At 43.6% G+C, this 24,587-nt stretch overlaps 1 protein-coding gene across 1 annotated transcript in view; it reads left to right on the top strand.

Moving 5' to 3' along the window:
• The window catches only part of si:dkeyp-27e10.3 (UPF0606 protein KIAA1549), a 68,039-nt gene extending 45,651 nt beyond the window's left edge, over window positions 1-22,388 (top strand). Inside the window, 13 exon segments of the mRNA XM_048235610.1 lie at window positions 6,162-6,286; window positions 7,501-7,515; window positions 7,717-7,880; window positions 7,883-7,957; window positions 9,576-9,808; window positions 15,119-15,251; window positions 15,515-15,650; window positions 15,739-15,809; window positions 19,114-19,166; window positions 19,355-19,464; window positions 21,451-21,602; window positions 21,826-21,947; window positions 21,949-22,388. Coding sequence (XP_048091567.1) covers window positions 6,162-6,286; window positions 7,501-7,515; window positions 7,717-7,880; window positions 7,883-7,957; window positions 9,576-9,808; window positions 15,119-15,251; window positions 15,515-15,650; window positions 15,739-15,809; window positions 19,114-19,166; window positions 19,355-19,464; window positions 21,451-21,602; window positions 21,826-21,947; window positions 21,949-22,054 — 1,495 coding nt within the window. The 3' untranslated portion in view covers window positions 22,055-22,388.
• Window positions 22,389-24,587: the final 2,199 nt, after the last annotated feature.

The following is a 24,587-nucleotide window of genomic DNA, read 5'->3' as shown; positions in this document are numbered from 1 at the left end:
ACCATCAAGGTGATTGGCTCGGGTTAAATGTGGTACAACTGCAGCCGCTTTGGGGCAGCATAGTCCGCTGTATGGTTCCACGGTTGAACCGGACTGGAGCATTCGACAGCAAGGGCTGTGATTGGCCGAGTTTTCAGTCGTTTCTCTGTGTTTTTAGCAGCCCCTGCAACATGCTAGTCCACTGTAGCCTATAAGCTTTGTACATAATGTTAAACATAGTTTGGGATTCAGTGGCAAGATGTCTTGATTGTACAGTGCCTGTCTCTCAGTAATGTTTTAAAATGAGAGCTTCATCAGCTGGCAGTAGGCTACTTTGTTGGCAGTCATGAGAAGTTCGCTTGCTAACAGAACATAAATATGCTGCCCAGAAACCTTGTGAATAGTTCTGATTTGTTTTACTACACTAACGATGTTAAATATAGCCTTTGCCTACAGCATCTCCTTAACAGTAATGTTAACAACATGACAGCATTCATATGACAGAGGGAAACGAATTCGGTCACTCAAGACTGTGCCACAGCAACCAGTGTAGGCTACAGTCCTACCCAATAGGCTACTCGAAGCAGATAGCGTTGTCACAGCCGACCCGAGTGGGTTAATGCGGCGTATTTCCAGAACAGTTCTGCAACTTTCAGGCAGTTCTGAGTTCGAATCCAGGCAGGAGCAGAGCCATATAAAGGCCTAGGCCTATTGTTATAATTTTTGCAAGGTGTTGCTCCTGGCAATAATTTGTTTATAAGGCGTTTGGTGATTAGTTGATAGCTGTTTTGGGACCGTTAAACGTTCTTGATAATGAGCGCGATACGGGGAGTAAAAAGCCACTGTTACGCGCTGTTACAACTGTAGGCTACAATGATTGCAATACAAAAATATGCGGCGTGTTAGTTTAGTTAGTTTTGTGATGTTTTGCACTTTTGCCTCATGTGTTTTCAGGTTTGAGGGCTTTTTTTTGGCAAGATTGACCTTGGTTAGACTCTGCATATGTTATTTCTCCATTATGGAAAATAAAGTCAATTTTCGACAAACGTCTGTTATTAGTTCAATAACAAGTGTTGCTTGTTAAAACATGTGACTAGTGAAACTCAAATAATTTTAGAAATATTTAGCCAAAGCCAAAAAGTGTTAGAGAGAAGGAGACGACGGTGCAGCTCAGATGTCTTCTTAATTTTTCTTTATTCTTTAGTAAAAAGGTGCAGAACATTATTAAACTTTGATTAACGCCGATGTTCGTTAGTCAAAAACATCGACACATCGAAACCCCAGATAGCAAAATTTGACCGGCCCACCTCTGGCCCACTACCTTGCCTCAGGGTTTTGTGAGTGTTGGCCCAGTTCTGGCTGGGCCTCCGGCCCAACAATGGCCCAGTCACTGATAACTGACACAAAGAATTTCCTCTGGCCCAGATGTGGCCCACACACTGTAAAATGACTCTCATTGTTTCTGTTGGCCCAGGTCTGGCCCACACACTGTAAAATGACTCTTATTGGAACTGTTGGCCCAGGTGTGGCCCACACACTGTGAAATGACTCTTATTGTTTCTGTTGGCCCCAGGTGTGGCCCACACACTGTGAAATGACTGTCATGCATTCTGTTGGCCCAGGTCTGGCCCACACACTATATAACTGAGTGTTGGCTGGGCCTCTGGGCCTGTACTGGCCCACACACTATAAAACTGATCTGACTGAGTGTTGGCTGAGTGTCGGCTGGGCCTCTGGGCCTGTACTGGCCCACGCACTATAAAACTGATCTGACTGAGTGTTGGCTGAATGTCAGCTGGGTCCCGGGCCACATGCGGCCCAATAACTACCAAAAGTACTTGAAAATAGACACAAATCCAGAACTAGTAATTAAAAGCACAAGCTACTTTTATTAACAAGTTTAACAAACATTTAAAAATGATACAAGCTTTTACATATATACACTTTAGAAATTAAGCAAGTTAAAATATTCAAGTTACTTTTATCTACAACAATCGACATCTTTTAAAATATTACTAAAGCCCAGTCTTGCCACTCTGCAGCTGTCTTGGTAACACCTCCCTGGTAGTTATTTTGGGCAAACAAGACATTGTGTGATTGTTAAATTCTAATATATTACCAATGACAATCACCAAGAGCAAGACATATTTGTCAACACATACAGGCTTGTGGACTTCCTTCACAAGAGTGTGGGTGCTCCAGTTGGTTGGCCATGTTTTCAACAGTGCATGTTTCCTGCCCACTCCTGTTCTTTGCTGACATAATGGATGAGGCAAACCAAAAGCATCTAAAAACGACACATCACAAAACACAGGCCTAGATGAAAGCTGATTCCTATGATTTGGCTCATCTAAACAAAAATGTATTACTTATTCTATTAAATCAATGTACAACTTACCAAGAGCTCTTCAGGTCTCCTGTTTTTCCAACACAAGAAATGATTCACACATGTATACACGGGTAGCCTTCTTCATCCAAAGGAGTGCAGGTCTCTGGTCAGTGTGGCCTGGATTCTGAGGTGTACATTTAAAAAAAGTCACAACGTTAGGTTAATGGAGGTATATGTGTTCAAAATGATTACATGATCATAAACAACCCCTCAGTACAAAATACAGAATGACCTTAAAATACAGATTTTGATGAGCTTTACATGACCAGGACAGGACCCACCCTGCTACCATCTCTCTCTCACACACACACACACACACACTCTCTTAAGGCATACAGTCTCAGTCCTGCCTGCCTAGTGCCTGAAGTTGGATAGATAACGATGAATATATTATAAATATATATTCTAAGTCATGCGATACTGGTTAACTGTTACGCTATTTCTAAAATGATTAGATCCCACTTTTCTTTGAAAACCACATAATTATGCAAGTATAGCTAACGTTACAGCACTGAACGTTTTTGACTAACCACCAACACTGACGTTAACGGTAATTAGGCCAACAAAGTAGGCTAAGAAATCATAACATTATGTTACCGCTAGCTTCGCTAGTCAAGGGGGTTAGATTGAAACACCCATTCTTGTTATGCTACTTGTTAAACTTTGTCTGCAATAATAAGCCTACGTACATTCATAATGATTTACATGCAATAACAGGTAAAGGTAAAGTTGCATGTTACTTACCACAGGCAGCCGTCTGCCGAGATTGATCCGAAAACTGGCAGTAGCCCATCAAACCCCAATCGGGCCAAATAAGAAACTCAGTAATCAGCCCAACTACTGCGTGTCAGTGTCGGCCCATTCAAGGGGACAGTGCCTCAGCCGACCTGAAACTCCGCCGACAGTGGCAGCACTCGGCCAGGATCGGGCCGACTGTGTTTACTGTGCTTCAGCCGACTCGGACCTTAGCCAACACTGCCAGCCAGAGAATCGGGCCGACTATGCTTGCTATCTGGGACGTTAGTCAAAGTTTAATAATGTTCTGCACCTTTTACTGAAGAATAAAGAAAATTAAGAAGACATCTGAGCTGCACCGGCGTCTCTCCTTCTCTCTAAAATATCTGTCCTGGCCTGGTTGCACGGATTGTCGCAAACGACAGAAGCGCGGAGAACCCTCCTTTGTCTACCAAAAGTGTTACTTTGTGCCCCGCTCCCCACTGCTTGTAAAAGAAGGGGTGGGGGAGGGGGGCTTAACGTGAAAAAGCTTAATGTCCCAAAGCGGCAACAAGTCATAATGGTAGGCTACAGGAAGTGGGGGGAGGGTATGGGATGACCAGAGCCGTCTTGGCTGTGCTATTCAGAAAGCATCTTCTATTGTCTTTCCAGGCACACAGCTCGTTACCATATAGCCCTATCGAATGCCTTAACAGATAGGCTCTGCTCTTGGGTTTGGCCTCACAGCGAACTCAACCCTCTTGTTGCTTGCAGTTTGTTAAATAAAGCGATGCAGATTACATTATTTATTTCTGATTAATTGCGTCTTTTGATGTCTTTTGCAACATCTGCTTGTTAGGCTGGGCTACTGTCCTGTACAGGTAAATGTTCAACAATTGCTGGTGTAGGCCTACAGGCTATAATCAATTAGGGACTGTTAGCTATTTATTTATTTAAGGGGCTACGGAGGAGTTTTGGGGGCGTTAGTCAAAAAAAGACGTGACCCTCCTCGCCAGCAAGAAATTTTTCTATGACCCTCCAAAGTGATTGAGAAAAAAACGCATGACCCTCCCCAGTCCCAACAATTTATTGATGCCTTCTGTAGGCTACTGGGTCAATTTGGGAGCTTGCATACAACACCATCCGTTTGCACAATTTCACAAAAAATCACCGGGACCGTGATTCCCAGGTTTATCGCGTATTTTAACTTTTTCCTCGCTGTCTTAGGAGGAGCTGCAGGGCCGTCGCAAGGGGGTGCAATGCCCTGTGCAAACTTGACAGATGCATTAACTTACGTGCATGAAATCATGCGATAGCTTACTTTACACATAGCCAAGGCTACCGTCGGTGCATTTTAGTAGCCTAGTCTAATAAGCTACACCAGCTTGTCTTTAAGAGGGGAAATTGTATAGCCTATAACATTAGCTGAGTCACATATTTGGCCATATGGTGTTTATCATAGGCTACATCACGAAACCAAATAGTGTAACAAAGGCTAACACTTTAACAGGGGAAATTAATTGGGCATGAATCATTGTGCTGAACGGTATTTGTCAACGAGCAGAAACACACACGACATTCAAACTGTTGATAAGATGTGCACTATGGAAACTGGTCTCTAGGCTAACATTGGACAAATAAATGACACTGACTCGCCATATCCTGACTCTGAAAAAACATTGTCTTGCTTTGCGCGAAAACTCAGCAATGAAATCATAGGCCATTTTGCAGGTAGCATAATGTCTTTTTCAATTCATAGAAGGGAGAGCCCAGTCTCTCCTGTGACATTGAGGTCATAAAATAGTTTTTAATAGCCTGTTAAACCCGAAAAGCTTCACCCGATGCCCAGTCACTGATCGTAATTTCAAATTTCGGGGAAGCTTAGTTCAATCTTTTAAGTTTTAAGTGCAGTAGGCCCCTATCTGCCCCTTTGGAATTATATCTCGAGCCTATTATAAGGTCCAGTGCGTTATGTCCTGGGATTGGACGTGCTCAAAAAAAAAGAAAAACACTTTTTTAAAGTTATGAGGAGCAATAGGAGTCTGAACTCCGTGTTATTCAGACTCAACCCTCTTGTTGCTTTGATATCTTTTTTAGTTTTTTTTGAGCGTTTGTCGACTTTGGTGAACGTCGGCAAGCAGGTTAATGTTAGGCTGCAATTTAAGTGAAATTTCTACAGTAGGCCTACAACATGCAACATGCTTGTTAGGCTGGGCTGCTGTCTTGTACAGGTAAATGTTCAACAATTGCTGGTGTGCAGGCTATAATCAATTAGCTAAATCATTTGTCCAGCTAAAAAAATTAGTGCTACATTCAAAGCGAAAAGGTGCTTTGATATCTTTTTTCGTTTGAGCGTCGGAGAGCAGGCATGCATGCGGTTGCAATGAATGAGGATAATTGGTTTTATCTGATTTATTTTTTTCATTATTTTGAATATGACTTGCTCAGTCTCAACAGCACGTCTACTTTTCCACACACATCTAAGTTCTAACACACATCCCCTCTCGCTTTCTCTCTTTTCCATCTCTGCTTGAGGGGCTTTCTTAAAGGAGCTGCACCATTTTACAACAATTGCAGCTACATTTTCATATTAAGAATGTTTTGTCTGTTTATAAGCAAACTACCGCGGATCAATTTAAGTTCCGTGCCCCGCTGAAAGTCTCATGCGCTTATCATTACACTATCAAATCTATAATTAACCGTGACAAATAGGGTATAAGATATATAAACGACCATAAACTCACGCTATTGTATTATCATATATGTTTGGTAATGGCTCACTGCGTCATGGAAGCAGTTAAGCTGTCGCATCAAAAAAATAGTAGTGGCAGAACTCCCAAGTGACACCTTGTGGTTGTTTGTGTCAACTGCAGTTTGTGCCATTTCTGCTGAGAAAATGGGGTGCGTGATTCATGAAGTATGTGTGTGTGTGTGTATGTGTATGAAAGAGAGATGTGGGCCTAGAGGTGTATGGCATCACCAATTGCATACCAAATATTGATATTAGTAGATTCAGTAAATATACCAAAAATAATCCTGCTAACTAAACTGCTCCTCACGGCTGCTTGTGATTGGACAGGCTGTCTCCATCAGATGGCGACTCATTGGGCAGTGAAGCGTCTAGTGGGCGGGACTCTGGTGAGGAAAGCACTCGCCCTGCTGCCACACCCAACGAGGGAAAACAACATCGGAGAAGCAAGCACTGTAGGATCACACACACACACACACACACACTCAAGCACTGTAGGATCACACACACACACACACACACACACACACACACACATACACACAGCACACACACACACACACACTCAAGCACTGTAGGATCACACACACACACACACACACACACACACACACTCACATACACACACACACACACACACTCAAGCACACAGGATCACACACACACACACACACACACACACACTCAAGCACTGTAGGATCACACACACACACACACACACATACACACACATACACACACACACACACACACACACACAAGCACTGTAGGACACACACACACAGACACACACACACACACACACACTCAAGCACTGTAGGATCACACATACACACACACACACACACACTCAAGCACTGTAGGATCACACACACACACACACACACACACACAAACACACTCAAGCACTGTAAGAGCGCACACACACACACACACACTCACACACACACTCAAGCACTGTAAGATCACACACACAACACACACACACTCACACACACACACCCAAGCACTGTAAGATCACACACTCACACACCCAAGCACTGTAAGATCCACTACAACACACACACACACTCACACTCACACACACACACACACAAGCACTGTAAGATCACACACACAACACACACACACACACACACACACACACTCACTCCAACACACTCACACACTCAAGCACTGTAAGATCACTCCAGCACACTCACACACTCAAGCACTGTAAGATCACTACAACACACTCACACAGTCAAGCACTGTAAGATCACTCCAACACACTCACACACTCAAGCACTGTAAGATCACTCCAACACACTCACACACTCAAGCACTGTAAGATCATAACACAGGCACACTCAAGCATTGTAAGATTGCAACACACTCACAGCACTGTAATTCACTCCAACAACTCACAAGCACTGATCACTACAGACCTCACTCAAAATCACCACTCAAGCACTGTAAGATCACCACACACACACTCAAGCACTGTAAGATCACTCCAACACACTCACACACTCAAGCACTGTAAGATCACTCCAACACACTCACACACTCAAGCACTGTAAGATCACTCCAACACACTCACAGAGTCTCCTGATTCTTCTCACTGACACTCATGACGCTTCCTTTGTTCTCCCCTCTCCTCTTTCCTTTTCTCACTGTTGTCGTGCAGCAAAGAGCAAGTTAGGTAAGATCATTTCTTCATTTTTTTACCTTAAAACAAAGTTTTCAGATCATGTTGATGGCACGCAAACTCTCAATAGGACGAATAGCACTTCGGCCGCACTCTGAGCAGGCCTTGTCACTTTTAAACCAGCCATAGGAAGTTGCTGTTCAGGTAGGAACACGGCGTTGGTAATCTGTGACCTTTGACCTTTGTCCACTGCAGCAGCGGGGGGCAGTGGAGCAGACGAGCAACTCTCCTCATCGTCCATCTTCGATCATGTGGACCGCATGTCACGCGGCTCGTCAGACGGAACGCGTCGCATCTCAAACAAGATCCAGCTGATCGCCATGCAGCCTGTGCCCAGCCCCCCCCACCGCCACCGCACCACGAGCACGCACACACACACACACACACGTACACACTCACAGAGAGGGGCCCGGATGGCACTCAGGTTAACACTGAGGTAGGACATCTCTCTCTCCCCTCTTTCTCTCTCTCTCCCTCTATCTCTCTCTCTCTCTCTCTCTACATGTATGTACATGTGTGTATTTCTGTATGTGTGTGACTGTGTGTATTTCTGCATGTGTGTAACTGTGTGTATTTATGCATGTGTGTGACTGTGTGTATTTTTAAATGTGTGTACATGTGTGTATTTATGCATGTGTGTGACTGTGTGTATTTCTGCATGTGTGTACATGTGTGTATTTATGCATATGTGTGACTGTGTGTATTTATGCATGTGTGTGACTGTGTATTTGTGCATGTGTGTGAAATTGTGTATTTCTACATGTGTGTACATGTGTGTATTTCTGCATGTGTGTGACTGTGTGTATTTCTGCATGTGTGTGACTGTGTGTATTTCTGCATGTGTGTGACTGTGTATTTTGCATGTGTACATGTGTGTATTTATGCATAGACTGTGTGTATTTATGCATGTGTGTGACTGTGTATTTCTGCATGTGTGTGACTGTGTGTATTTCTGCATGTGTGTGACTGTGTGTATTTGTGCATGTGTGTGAAATTGTGTATTTCTACATGTGTGTACATGTGTGTATTTCTGCATGTGTGTACATGTGTGTATTTCTGCATGTGTGTGACTGTGTGTATTTTTACATGTGTGTACATGTGTGTATTTGTGCATGTGTGTGACTGTGTGTATTTATGCATGTGTGTGACTGTGTGTATTTCTGCATGTGTGTACATGTGTGTATTTATGCATATGTGTGACTGTGTGTATTTGTGCATGTGTGTGAAATTGTGTATTTTACATGTGTGTACATGTGTGTATTTCTGCATGTGTGTGACTGTGTGTATTTCTGCATGTGTGTGACTGTGTGTATTTTTACATGTGTGTACATGTGTGTATTTATGCATGTGTGTGACTGTGTGTATTTCTTTTGCATGTGTGTACATGTGTGTATTTATGCATATGTGTGACTGTGTGTATTTATGCATGTGTGTGACTGTGCATTTGTGCATGTGTGTAAACGTGTGTATTTCTGCATGTGTACGGGTGTGATCTGTATTTTTACATGTGTACATGTGTGTATTTTTGCATGTGTGTGGATGTGTGTATTTTATGTGACTGTGTGTACATGTGTATTTTACATTTTGTGTACATGTGTGTATTTCTGCATGTGTGACTGTGTGTATTTATGCATGTGTGTGACTGTGTGTATTTACATGTGTGTGACTGTGTGTATTTCTGCATGTGTGTGACTGTGTATTTCTGCATGTGTGTAACTGTGTATTTATGCATGTGTGTGACTGTGTGTATTTCTGCATGTGTGTACATGTGTGTATTTATGCATGTGTGTGACTGTGTATTTCTGCATGTGTGTACATGTGTGTATTTCTGCATGTGTGTGACTGTGTGTATTTCTGCATGTGTGTGCATGTGTGTATTTCTGCATGTGTGTGACTGTGTGTATTTGTGCATGTGTGTGACTGTGTGTATTTCTGCATGTGTGACTGTGTGTATTTCTGCATGTGTGTGACTGTGTGTATTTCTGCATGTGTGTGACTGTGTGTATTTCTGCACGTGTGTGACTGTGTGTTTCTGCATGTGTGTGTTGGTGCAGATCGCTGTGGCTCTGCGGCACAAGTCGGAGATCGAGCGTCACAGGAACAAGATCCGTCTGCGGGCGAAGAGGAGAGGTCAGCACGAGTTCCCCTCGATGGAGGACATCATGGCGGCGTTCGGAGACAGCGCCGAGCAGCAGCGTGTGTGTCGGCAGATCCACAAGATCCTGCACCCTGACACACACTCCTCCTACCACTCACACACTCCCAGTGCAGAGAGTCAGCGCAGGAGGTATGAGTGCAGACACACACACACACACACACACACACACACACACACACACACACACACGAGTAGCATCAAGAGTAGCTTCCATCAGCTGAGAATTATTTCCCATCTCAAACCCTCTTTGTCTCCCAAGGACTTAGAAACAGTAATTCATGCATTTGTTACATCCCGTTAGATTATTGCAACTCCCCTATCTTGGTCTCCCCAGTCCCAACTTTTCGCCTGCAATTAGTACAAAATGCAGCTGCTAGGTTGCTTACTGGCACCAAGAAATACCAACACATCACCCCTGGACTGGCCTCCCTTTACACTGGCTCCCCATTAGCTTTAGGGTCCACTTCAAAGTCCTTCTGATTGTTTATAAGGCACTGCATGGGCTGGCTCCCCCATATATTTCCAGACCTCCTCCATCCCCTCAGCATCCAGGTCCCTTAGATCTGCCGACAAGGGTCTTCTCTCTGTGGTTCAAGACCACCAAGCAAAGAGGCTTATAGAGCTTTTATGCGTAGCAGCCCCACGCCTGTGGAATTGTCTGCCCCAGATGTTAGACTGTCTCCCTCCATCACCACTTTTAAATCAAGACTAAAGACCCACCTTTACCATTGGCCTTCCCTGCTTCCCTAGCTGTCCTCTCTCTCCCTCTCTTCTTCATATTCAAGTGTCTTCTGTACTGTTGCTATTTATTTTGTTTAGGGGCTGCTCCATTTGTCTATTGTATTTTGTATTTGTCTTGCTTACTTTCTCTTGTGCTTGCCTTTTATATTTTGGTTTGTTCTGATTTGCTTTTATTTTCTAATTTTAGCCATATCCAGCACTTTGGTCAGTGGAAACTGTTTTAAATGTGCTCTATAAATTAAATGTACTTACTTACTTACACACACACACACACACACACACACACACACTCACCCTCCTACCACTCACACACTCCCAGTGCAGAGAGTCAGCGCAGGAGGTATGAGTGCAGACACACACACTTACACACACACTCTCACACTCTCACACACACACTCACTCACACCCCTCGCAGAACTCACACACACAGTACAGAGAGTCAGTGCAAGGTATGCCAGGTAAGAACACAAGTACTGACACACAAGGATTAAAGTTCTCCGTCGTACGACGGATTTCCGTCAATTTGATTTTAGAAATGTCATATTTGAGATCGATGCAGATCTGATGAGAAAAAAATAGGGGGGGGTCTATCACCTTTTCTTTTCCTTTTTTTAAGGCAACTACAAATATTAGGTCCGATGAATGAATGTGTGTGATGGTAAATGTTTAACCCTTTAGCCGCCAGGGTTTAAAAAATATAAATTGGATTTTTACATCAAAATTTCTAAAGGCCATGGCTTGCAAGTGGTCAGAGATAAAGTCCTACTGTAAATGTGAAAATCACCGGCACGGCAACCACCGTGAATTATGCACATTTCAGTAAATACTAGATGTTGGAACATATTTGAGCAGTTTTACTTTCTTTTTGTGATTTCACCGACATAACAAATGAACAGAAAAACAGTCACATAAACCAACAATAGTAAACTATTACTATAATCACAAACCCTATGCTACTATACAATGAAGTAGCCTGGTCAACCAGTTCCATATCATGGTGACTGAAGTTCTTCAGAGCTCTATTTTTACAACCCCGTTGTCTATACCACGTCCATTACGGACACTATCATCACTACTGTCACTGGCACCTCCAGCTATGTTGGGCAGAGGGTCTAAATAAGCATGGTATGCTTAGTGGACACTGTCAAAAAGACGACCTCCATTCACAGAGCCCGTGACTATCAGTAAATAGGGACATCAATCATATTCTCCAAAAAAGGCAGATATTCTCCTTCAGAATCAGAATAGGTGAATAACAGACCCAAGACTTCATCACACGTGAATTTTTTTTCAACATTATTATTATAGTTATAATAATAAATATTATAATTTTTCTGCTTCAATTTGTGCAAAAAATCTAACTCGTGATTGTTTCAAAGCTAGGAGGAAATGCACGCCGATGTTTGAATGATAAAATGCACCACTTCTTTTCCCCCAAAATGTCCCTCACCTTCTTGTATGCTATATTGCACAATACTGAATGCTCAGGTAAATACTAAGTAGTAAACAAACTGTAAAATTATTACTAATAAAATGGCAGAAACAAACCAAATGCATAGCGGTAGGCGCCTTTTGCTGTAGAGATTTTTCCATTTACTACATACAGTAGGCACTCTGATTCCATGTATGGGGGTACATATATATTATTCAGATGACACAAACACAAGTAGACAAGACCTGTTTAGTTCAAAAAGCTCACTTGCCATGGCAAGGCACAGATCAGGAGTGAGATGTCTAGACAAGACAAGAGACAATGTTAGTATTTGTTTTCTTTTTTGTTGTTTTGTTGATGCTTTTTGTTGTTGTTTTTTCTTAGCTGACAAATACACACACATCACAAGGACATGAACACACAAAAAAGAACACATATATGTCCTAAATGGTCAGGGAAATAGATAATCAACAGTGTAAATCATTACTAATAAATGGCTGACAATTTTTTTTTTAATGTAGCAGGCCTTTTGCTGCAGAGATAATGACTATCCATATCCATATATCCATACAGGGCCGCATTCCCATCATCTTGTGATAGACTATGCATGGCCTAATGGCTCTCCTGTCCCCTCTGTTCTGTTGCAGCAGCATGGCCAGATCTGCCTCGCGCTCGACGTCGAGTGGAGAGAATTTGCACAGCGTCAAAGTCGAAGTCTGCTTTATTGTCAATTTCTTCACATGTCAAGACATACAAAGAGATCGAAATTGCGTTTTCCTACTATCCCACGGTGGAGACAAGACATATTTTACCAATTAGGTCCACAGACAAACATAACATTCAAGCAAACAATATAAAAGTAAAAAAATAAGAAGGCACATACAATGAAGAAAGAAGAGCAGCAAAATTTGGTAGAAATTGTGCAATTGTGCATACAGTAGAGAAATAATATAATAGTGAAAAGTCAGGCCAATAAATGGCTGAGGTAGTTTTGTTTGACCTAAGTATGCAAGTGGGTATATAGTGGTGCAAGTTATGTAAGAGCAGCAGAAGTGTGTTCAGAAGTGTTCAGGATAACAGGACAACAAACAACAAGTTGTTGTACAAGTGTACAAGTGGAGTACAAGTGGAGTAGTGCAAGGCAGCCATTTTGGTCTAAAAGTCCAGGATGTTATGTAGCTGAGGGTGGAGGGGAGAGATGTTCAGATCCTAACAGCCTGGTGTATGGTTGCTGGTGAGTCTGGTGGTGTGGGACAAGAGGTTTGCACCTCTTCCCAGAGGGCAGTAGATCAAACAAATTGAGCTGGGGTGACTTGCACCACCACAATTTTGGTTGCCTTGCGGGTGAGGTGGGAGGTGTAAATGTCTTTCAGGTAGGGAGTGAAGCACCAATAATCCTTCCAGCTGTGTTCATTATGCGCGCTGCAGGCTTTCCTGTTGTATTCAGTGCAGCTTCCACTTCCACAGTACAGCTGGAGAGGATGCTCTCAATGGTGCTTGGACTAGGCCTACTGTCATTCGTTGCGACTCCCACATTGCCTGTCGTTCCCTAACTGTCCTGGGCACTTTGACCTCGTCTAACATACCCAGTGGCATTAGACAAAGGCTCCACCACGTTACTGTCGCGCGATTGCGGAGAGCACGTTCAGAAGAAGACGAAGCTAGCGCTACATGGAGCAGGCCTCCAGCCTCGTTCCACCACCCTGCTAATTTCGATGAACACTCGAACCGCATTGAAACATTATTCCCACCAGTGACATTGGGCAAGCGATTCCAGCGTTTGTGCTTGGAGTAAACTAAACTATGGAGTAAACTCTCACTTTGTCCAGCTGCATCATTGCAAGGCACGGACGCATCTGAAGCCTCACTAAGCGAATCACCGTCATTTCTGAAGGCAGATATTCCCCTTCAGAATCAGGGTCCATGAATAGAAGACCGCGCGTGCGGGTAAACTTTTGATGCCATTGAGCGATAATCTAATGCCATGCCTACTTCAAGCACGTTGACCAATACTCCACTCCCAGTAAGTGGCTCCACCGCACACTAAGCTCGTGTGCACACACTGATTCAATGCGCTGTAGCTGGAAAGTTTGTTTAAAGCATGACCTTTTCGGCTTCGGGGATGGCGGTATGACGCTTATCTGCCACCATCTAGTAGTTGGAGGTCGAGCGAAATATGACACCCTATTTGACTAAATTGGCGTTTTATTCAGTACCGCATCTTGTCGACAAAAAGTCGACCGTGGCGCCTAGAGGGTTAACTATATACCGACTTACGAAGATGATTAATTAACACGAAAACGTCCTCCCTGTAGCCTCGTTTTGGTGTTTATTTGGTGCTTTACTTTGCTGTTTGCATCTTTTGTACATTAAAAGCAATAGGTCGCGACGCAAAGTAGTGCTATCTCTATAGGTAGATATGAACAGCGTATGACTTATGGCCTGAAAAAAGTTCAGTCAAGCGATTTTTTTTTTTTTTCACTTTAATCCTGGACACACACACAAACACATACATTCCTCACAATATGCCCAACACAAAGTTAGGTGTAAATGCGTGCACGCGTGCACACACACACACACACACACACACATCCAACACAAAAGGTGCACGCACTACACCTGTCCAAACACACTAGCATTATAGCATGTACACGCATTAACACATTAGCATACACCTGTCCAAACACACTAGCATGTTAGCATGTACATGCACTAACACATTAGTGCATGTACTTGTCCAAACACACTAGCATGTTAGCATGTACACACACTAACACATTAGCATACACTTGTCCAAACACACTAGCATGTTAGCATGTACACACACTAACACATTAGCATACACTTGTCTAAACACAATAGCATGTTAGCATGTACACGCACTAACACATTAGCATACACCTGTCCAAACACACTAGCATGTTAGCATGTACACGCACTAACACATTAGCATACATCTGTTCACACACTAGCATGTTAGCATGTACACGCACTAACACATTAGCATACACCTGTCCAAACACACTAGCATGTTAGCATGTACACACACTAACACATTCACATACACTTACAGACATTAACACATTAGCATACACCTGATCAAACACACTAGCATGTTAGCATGTAAACATGCACACAAACACATCCAGTACAGAGATACTGTGAGTATGATGGAAATGGCACATACAATATGCGTCTGTATATACACACACACACACACACAGGCATTCAAACTCAACCCAAATGTAACCACTGTATTTTGGCAGTTCTCGGGGTAGGCGGTCTCCACGGCAGAGGCGGGGTCAACCTGTGATTGGCAGTCTGGACAAGGACCGCCTCATCACTGACAGGGACGCCACCTACAGGAAGTATCCTGGGGTCAACAATGTAGCCTATGTGGTGAGAGGCTGAACGCAAACAAATATGAGCACACACACACACACATACACACACTGAACAATGTAGCCTATGTGGTGAGAGGCTAAACGCAAACAAATATGAGCACACACACACATACACACACACACACACTCAACAATGTAGCCTATGTGGTGAGAGGCTGAACGCAAACAAACATATATATGAGCACACACACACACACACACACACACACACACACACTCTCACACCGTGTGTGTCTCTTATGTCCGGACCCTGAGCAGCTGGCTGCAGGCCCTCCTGGTGCTGGTTCCCCTCCGTGTGGCCCCGCCCCTGGCCCGCCCTCATACCAGCCTCCTCAGCCAACCATAGAGGCTAGTCATGAATGCTCTCCTATTGGACGGCCCAGCGTTTGCTCTGGTGTCTCCCTCCTCACAGGGAAGCCCGCCCCACTGGCGCTCACTAAGCGTTGCGGGGAGTGGCCAGTGGGAAGCATGGTAGTCCTGAGGGCCCGCCTCTCCATCCACCCGTCCAATCAGGCACTGGGGATCAGCGCCATCCAATAGTCCTTTCTCTGCGGTGAGTGGGGGGTGTGTTTCTGTGTGTGATGCTGTAGTCACCACATAAAGGTCTGTGTGTGTGTGTGTGCGTGCGTGTGTGTGTGTGTGTGTCTTGTATCGTGTGTGTGTCTTGTATCGTGTGTGTGTCTTGTATCGTGTGTGTGTGTGTGTATGTGTGTGTGTGTGCGTATGCGTGTGTGTGTGTGCGTATGTGTTTGTATGCGTGTGTGTGTGTGTGTGTGTGTGTGTGTGTGTGTGTTGTGTGTGTGTGAGTGTGTGCGTATGTGTGTGTGTGTGTCTTGTGCGTGTGTGTGTGTCGCGTGTGTGTGTGTGTGTGTGTGGTGTGTGTGTGTGTGCATATGTGTGTGTGTGTGCATATATGTGTGTGTGTGTGCGTATCGTGTGTGTGTGTATGTGTGTGTGTGTGTGTGTGTGTGTGTGTGTGTGTTGTATCGTGTGTGTGTGTGTGCGTATGCGTGTGTGTGTGCGTATGCGTGTGTGTGTGTGTGTGTGTTTGTGTGCGTGTATGTGTGTGTGTGTTTGTATGCGTTAATTAGCATTATGTGTGTGTGTGTGTGTTTGTAATGCGTATCGTGTGTGTGTGTGTCGCGTGTGTGTGTGTGTGTGTGTGTGTGTGTGCGTGTGTGTGTGTGTGTGTGTGTGTATGCGTGTGTGTGTATGCGTATCGTGTGTGTGTGTGTGCGTATCGTGTGTGTGTGTGTGTGTGTGTTTGTGTGCGTATGTGTGTGTGTATGTGTGTGTGTGTATGCGTATGTGTGTGTGTGTGTATGCGTATGCGTGTGTATGCGTATGTGTGTGTGTGTGTGCGTGTGTGTGTGTATGCGTATGCGTATGTGTGTGTATATGTGTATGCGTATCGTGTGTGTGTGTGTGTTTGTATGCGTGTGTGTGTATGTGTGTGTGTATGCGTATCGTGTGTGTGTGTATGCGTATGTGTGTGTGTGTGTTTGTATCGTGTGTGTGTGTATGTGTATGCGTATATGTGTATGCGTATGCGTGTGTATGCGTATGCGTGTGTATGCGTATGTGTGTGTGTATATGCATAGTGTGTGTATGCGTAGTATGTGTGTATGCGTATATATGTATGTATTTATATACATATGCGTATATGTGTATGTATGTTTGTGTGCGTGTGTGTGTGTATGTGTATGCGTATGCGTGTGTGTGTATGTGTGTGTGTATGCGTATGTGTGTGTGCATATGTGTGTGTGTGTCGTGTGTGTGTGTGTGTATGCGTATGTATTTATATACGTATGTATGTGTATGCGTATATGTGTGTGTGTGTATGTGTGTGTGTGTATGTATGTGTATGCGTATGTATGTGTATGCGTATGCGTGTGTATGCGTATGTGTGTGTGTGTATATGTGTGTGTATGCGTATATGTATATTTTGTGTATGCGTGCATGTGCGTGTGTGTTTGTGCGCGGTGTGCGCATAAGGTGCGTGTGTGCGCCGCATGTGCGTGTATGTGTGTGCAGGTTTGTCTCATGGGTGTGTGTGCGCATATGTGCGCGGTGTGCGTGCATATGTGTGTGTAGCGTATGTGTGTGCGTGTGTGTGTGTATGTGCGTAAAAGGTTTGTACGCGCAGTGCGTTTCTGCGCTGCATGTGTTTGTGTGCGGTGCGTGCGTGTGTGTGTGCATATGCATGTGTGTGTGTGTGTGCTTATGTGTGTTTTTGTGTGTGTGTGTGTGCAGGTGTGTTTGTCTTCATGCAGGTGTGTGCATATGTGTGTGTGTGTGTGTGTGTTTGTATGCAGTGTGTGTGTGTGCGTAGTGTTTGTGTGTGTGTAAAAGCGTGTGCATTCTCTTCTTCTTCATGTATATTCATCCTCCTAATTGAATGCATGTAAACATATAGAGATGACATCACAGTAGGGGTGGGCGATATGGACAAAAAATAATATCTCGATATTTTTTGTGATTTTGACGATAACGATAATTAGTCGATCCTTTAAAAAAAATTGTAGAAGTCTGAATTACTTTACAGCTCATTATTTATGAATAGCATCAATACAATAATAACCAATAACCTATTCTGTGACTTTTAGCTACATTAAAGAAGATGACTAGGCCTAACATTTCCCAAGAGAAAGTCTGAAGCTGAATTTCCTTTCAAAAACCTTTACTTATGATTCACTGTAAAACTAAGCAACAGAGTACATCTAGTTATTTCCTTCGATGTTTAAGAGAAATCATGTAGGCTAGCATTCCAAGTTACAGAATAGAAACTAATGCGTTAGCTTATGGCTAATGTATATGAGAAATCCCATAGAGATGCTAACGGTTAGCATAATCGATACATTAGATATTTAGAGCCGACTTCAGTCCATTTACAAAAAGGGTTACATGAGAAGAGTTCTTTGTTTACAACTGACTATTAAAATACTCAAAGGCAAATGTTTCTCTCCATATAATAATACCATGTAGGAAAAAATGTGACTGTCTCATTAATAACGCGGAACAGAAGTAGCTGCATAAAATCACAAGTAGGCTACATCTGATCTCGCTACACAAAATAAACATTAGGGCCTGGGCGTGTGACAACATGGACCCACTAGCTTATCATGTGACACTTGCTCTGCTGCAAAGGGGCTTCTCTTGCATACACCTCCTGTATTTAGTGAATGTATGGGGTTTCAATGCATGATTTTGAGTGTTTTTTCCCCATAAGTAATTTAAATACTCGATAATGTAAATTTTCACATCGTTAAAACAACAATCACAATATTATCGCAGACGATATATATCGCCCACCCCTACATCACAGTGGGTCATTAATTGGGCAGAAATACCAGTCGGACCTGTTTAGGAGGGACGTTAATTCAAGGCTGTTTAGATTCCAAGAGTAGGTGTTAGATAGGACTATTAGTGTCTGGCTGTTTAGATTCCAAGAGTAGGTGTTAGATAGGACTATTAGTGTCTGGCTGTTTAGATTCCAAGAGTAGGTGTTTCTGAATAGGACTATTAGTGTCTGGCTGTTTAGATTCCAAGAGTAGGTGTTAGATAGGACTATTAGTGTCTGGCTGTTTAGATTCCAAGAGTAGGTGTTTCTGAATAGGACTATTAGTGTCTGGCTGTTTAGATTCCAAGAGTAGGTGTTTCTGAATAGGACTATTAGTGTCTGGCTGTTTAGATTCCAAGAGTAGGTGTTTCTGAATAGGACTATTAGCGTCTGGCTATTTAGATTCCAAGAGTAGGTGTTTCTGAATAGGACTTAGAGTCAGTCAAGGTTAGTCTGTCCTGATCTTCTGTCTCTCGTTTTGCTTACTCTCTCTCTCTCTCTCTCTCTATTCTTGTAGAGGTATGCAGAGCTGGGCATGTCCCCTACCTCTGTGCAGGGGCTACTGCAGAGGTGAGTGATGCTGCTGGTGCATCAGGGTGGGCTTGTTTGGAGGGAGAGTGGGTACATGTGTCTAAAATGATTTGTAAAATGCATTGTGTGCGTGTGTGTGTATGTGTGTGCGTGCGTGTGTGTGTGTGTGTGCGTGTGCGTGTGTGTGTGTGCGTGCATGCCGTGTGTGTGTGTATGTGTGTGTTCAGAGAGGCGCTAGGTTCAGGCTACCTGCCATCGGACGTGTACTCCAGTGGGGGTCAATATGGAGATGAGCCATCCTGCTCTCATAGACCCCCACCTGTAGGGGGCAGCACAGGTAATGCTTCTTTCCGTCTCTTTCTTGCTCTCTCTCTCTCTCTCTCTCTCATGCATGCGCACACACACACACACACACCGAAGATATTTGTCAGATATGTTTTGGCCGTCATGTGTGAATATGGTGAAACATACTGATTACCTAATTTGCCTCTAAGCATGACTCTCTAACATGACTCTCTAACAAGGCATGACTCTCTAACAAGGCATGACTCTCTAACATGACTCTCTAACACAGGGGTGGGCAACTAATTTCCCCAAGGGGCCACATGACAAACTGGGACTGTTGAGGAGGGCCGGACCAAAAATACCGAACTCAAGTCTGAACTCAATTCTGTCCAATTCTATTCTGTTCTTGTATAACATTAAGTAAATCATATGGTTTTGTTTACTACTCGTAAGAACAGATGAAAATGTGAGGGAGACAAAGGAAAAACAGCAATAGGCTATTTAATCTATGTCCAGTATTTAATCCTTATTCTCGAAAATTATTTTTTGACATTGACATTTTTTTTTTTCAGCTTTCAAAGACTGATATAAAAAAGTACTACAATATCTATATAATTAGGCTAGGCCATGAAAATGTGAAGGAGTCAGTACAACCATAGGCATGTGCCACCATTTCATCAACACTCAGCAGTATTTTATCATTAAATCATTACCATCATTAAATTAACTCTATGCAGAATTAGACTATGAAAATGTGGAGCAGACAATAGTAGGCTGTCATTAGTTAATCAACATGCACAAAGAAAACTATTTTAAATGTAGGCTATGTTTTTGCTTTAACTTTATGCACCAAACTGTGATTGGTCAACTCGCCCTGTGTGTTGAGCCGGCTGCTTCAAGCAACCTGTGGGTAGTAGCATCATACTAGTTCGCCAACATAAGCTTTGCAAATAAACTCAGACATATTTTGGTTACAATGACGGGGTTATCCGAATGTAAATTATCTATCTGCCAGTAACGTTTTGAAATTAACACTTTGTATCGCCAACAAACAGCAGGAGTTCGTTCTGACAACCTTTGCGGTGGTGACGCACACACAAGACACACAAAACTTTGAAAGGTTTACGCCGACTTAAAGGCAACTGCATTGTGTCGACGCAGAAGCATAAATTCTATTCACCAGCACATCAGTGAGGATGTTTACATCGTATGCATCCACACACAAATGTATGGGCGTACAAATAGCAGTCGCTTTCAAAATAAAAACAACAATATTGATTTGCGTGCATTATCTCTATGCTAGGCTCTTGACTATTTGTTCTTTCACGGACCTTACGCGGGCTGGTCAGGGAAAGCCCACGGGCCGGATGTGGCCCGCGGGCACTATGTTGCCCATGTATGCTCTAACATGACTCTCTAACATGACTCTATAACAAGGCATGACTCTCTAACATGACTCTAACATGACTCTCTAACAAGGCATGACTCTCTAACATGACTCTCTAACAAGGCATGACTCTCTAACATGACTCTCTAACAAGGCATGACTCTCTAACAAGGCATGACTCTCTAACAAAACATGACTCTCTAACATGACTCTCTAACAAGGCATGACTCTCTAACATGACTCTCTAACAAGGCATGACTCTCTAACATGCCTCTCTAACAAGGCATGACTCTCTAACATGACTCTCTAACAAGGCATGACTCTCTAACAAGGCATGACTCTCTAACAAAACATGACTCTCTAACATGACTCTCTAACAAGGCATGACTCTCTAACAAGGCATGACAGTCTCTACTAAGGAATGAGTGTCCTATCTACTTTCACATGTGTACTTACATAGGGGCGTTTAATGCATACTCTAATGTGTGTGTGTGTGTGTGTGTGTGTGTGTTCAAGTTCAAGTTAAAGTTTCACTTTATTTATCCTTAGAAAAGGAAATTTAGTGTGCAGCAGGGTGTCTAAAACACATAAAAGCACCGGCAGATGGCAACAACATTGTGTGTGTGTGCGCACGCGCGCGCGTGTGTACAGGTGCCCAACTCCAGCAGCTGACACAGGTGGGTTTGTCCAGCCGTATGGGTGTGTACGGTGTTGGCCGCAGTGTGTCCGGCCCCTCTGGCTGCAGCTGGCTCCAGTACCGTTCAGACGATGAGGAACCCAGGTCTGGATCGGACAGAGACAACGTGAGTTGTCACACACACACACACACATACACACACACACACAACCTCACACACACACACTCAAACAAACACACACACACACACCACCTCACACACACATACACACACACACTCAAACAAACACACACACACACACACACTCACACACACACACACACACACACACACACACACATGCCCAAGTCCACCCCTGTCCTGACCCTTGTCCTGGTTCTCTCCTCAGATGCTGTCCTACTCAGCCGAGTACTCATCCTCTCCCCTGTTCCAGATGCCCCGCACGGCGCTCACCGACCCATCGGCCCCCAACACCCACCTACTCCCCCCCTGCCCCTCCAGACGGCCCTCCGCCTGCCCCCCCCTCACAGTCCTCTGCCTCCCTCATCAAAGCCATCAGGGAGGAGCTGCAGAGACTCAGCCAGAAGCAACCGCCTGTGGCAGCCTATCACAGCTAACGCACACACACTCACACACACACACACACTAACCCCTGTGGCCAGAAGCAACCGCCTGTGGCAGCCTATCACAGCTAACGCACAGGACACACACACACAAACATACAAACACACACACTTTCAAACACACACACATTCAAACATAGACGCACACATTCACAAACTCACAACGATCCCTGGCACGAACCCACAGCACACTCACACTTGCACTTATTCATCCGTATATTCCATTACATTACATTACATTTGGCTGACGCATTTTTAACCAAAGCGACTAACAACATGGTAACAGTTAAGTTTTAAAGTATTTCTCTCAACAATTTTAGGACAATTTAAAAACGGTACAGTACAGTAAGAATAAGTGCATAAGTGAGTGCTGTTTTTAACAGTTACTTGTCAGTTTAAGAATGCTGGTGAGTGGTAGGATCAGCAAGACTTGTTGTAAGTGTTGCTATGAGAGGAGATGTTCTCTAAAGAGCTGGGTCTTCAGGAGTTTTTTGAAAATGGAGAGGGATGTCCCTGCCCTTGTAGGAACTGGCAGTGTTCCACCGAGGAACAACAGATGAGAAAAGTTTGGATTGGCCTGAGCGCATCGGGTGGTAGAGCTAGACGCCGCTCGGCCTGAGGGAGAGCAGCGGTCTGGAGGTAGCGTATGTCTGTATGAGGGCATTCAAGCAGGCGGGAGCAGAACCGAGACTACTTTGTAGGCAAGCGTTAGAGCCTTGAACTTGATGCGGGCCGCTATAGGTAGCCAGTGTAGCTGGATGAGCAGTGGGGTAACGTGCCTTTTTTGGTTGGTTATAGACCAGGCACGCCGCCGCGTTCTGGATCATCTGAAGTCGAGTCGTGAGATGTCGAGTCGTGAGATGACTATTGCCTGAACCAGAAGTTGGGTAGCATCTTGTGTCAAGTAAGTCCTGATTTTCCGTGATGTTGTAGAGTGCGAAACGGCATGCCCGGGCTTAATTGAGGCAACATGATCTGAGAAGTTTAGTTGGTTGTCGAGAACAACTCCTAGATTTCTTGCAGTCCTGGTAGGTGAAACAGACAGGGAGTCAAATTTGATGTTGATGTCGTGGTGTATGGTAGGTTTAGCTGGGAGGACCAGCAGTTCAGTCTTTGAGAGGTTCAGCTGGAGGTGGTGTGCCTTCATCCATCTAGATGTCTGAGGCAATCTGAGATCCGTGCTGAAACCAAGGGGTCATCAGGTGGAAAGGACAGATAGAGCTGTGTGTCGTCTGCATAGCAGTGGTATGAGAAGCCATGCGAACGGATAAGTCAAGCAGAATGAGTACTGATGACCGAGCTTCTGTTACAGACAGCAGAGCCGTTTCGGTAGAGTGGCCGCTTTTGAACCCAGACTGATTTGGATCCAGAAGGTTGTTCTGTGAAAGGAAGTCAGAGACCTGTTTGGAGACTGCTCGTTCAATGCCGTACATCCCATGTGCACTAACAATTAAACAGTTGCACTAGCATACGTACTAAAAGCCCTTAATGCATGTGAACTTGCATACTAACCCATCTATCACACTAACCCACACTTCTACATAGGGCTGCAACAATTAATCGATTAAACAATTAGTTTCAACTATTAAATTAATCAGCAACTATTTTGGTAATAGAAAAATACCTACAAATGTTTTGATTGCAGCTTCTTAAACGTTAATAGTTTCAGCTTTACTTGATCCTATATGTAAATATCTTCAGTGTGTGGACAAAACAGGTAATTTGAGGACGTCATTTTGGGCTTTTGGAAACACTGATAGACATTTCTTCACTTCACATCAAACAACTAATCGACTTAACTGAGATAATCAACAGATGAGTTTGAGCTCTACATCATCAAGGGTTTTGATAATTTGTATGCCCATCTAAATCTACTAACCTATCCACCTATTTTATATATCACCTAAATCTACTAGCCTATCCTCTTATTTTATATATCATCTAAATCTATTAACCTATCCTCTTATTTTATATATCATCTAAATCTACTAACCTATCCTCTTATTTTATATCATCTAAATCTACATACTAACCTATCCTCTTATTTTATATATCATCTAAATCTACATACTAATCTATCCTCTTATTTCTATCATCTTCATATACAGTCATCAGAGCTTAGTTACTACCCTACAAATCAAAATAGACCTTGAGCTCCATGCTGATGCAAAATATACATTGAGCACCATGTTGATGCAAAGCATGCATGGTCCCATTCAGTAGATGTGTAACTCCAACAAGCCCCCCATCAGACACACAGCACTAACCTGCACATTAACCTGCACACTTTTTTGTCTGTATAGTGCTCTAATACTGTAGCTCAGTACTCACATGCTAATGTACCAACACTGGCTTTCCATGCACATAGTCTCCTGTCCAACGCACACACACACACACCATCATGTACATAGTCTCCTGTCCAACACACACACCACCATGCACATAGTCTCCTGTCCAACACACACACACACCATCATGCACATAGTCTCCTGTCCAACACACACACACACACACACCATCCTGTCCA

Source organism: Alosa alosa, chromosome 23, assembly GCF_017589495.1.
Source record: "Alosa alosa isolate M-15738 ecotype Scorff River chromosome 23, AALO_Geno_1.1, whole genome shotgun sequence".
Lineage (NCBI taxonomy): Eukaryota > Metazoa > Chordata > Actinopteri > Clupeiformes > Clupeidae > Alosa > Alosa alosa.
This window is presented reverse-complemented; position numbering and strand designations above follow the sequence as displayed.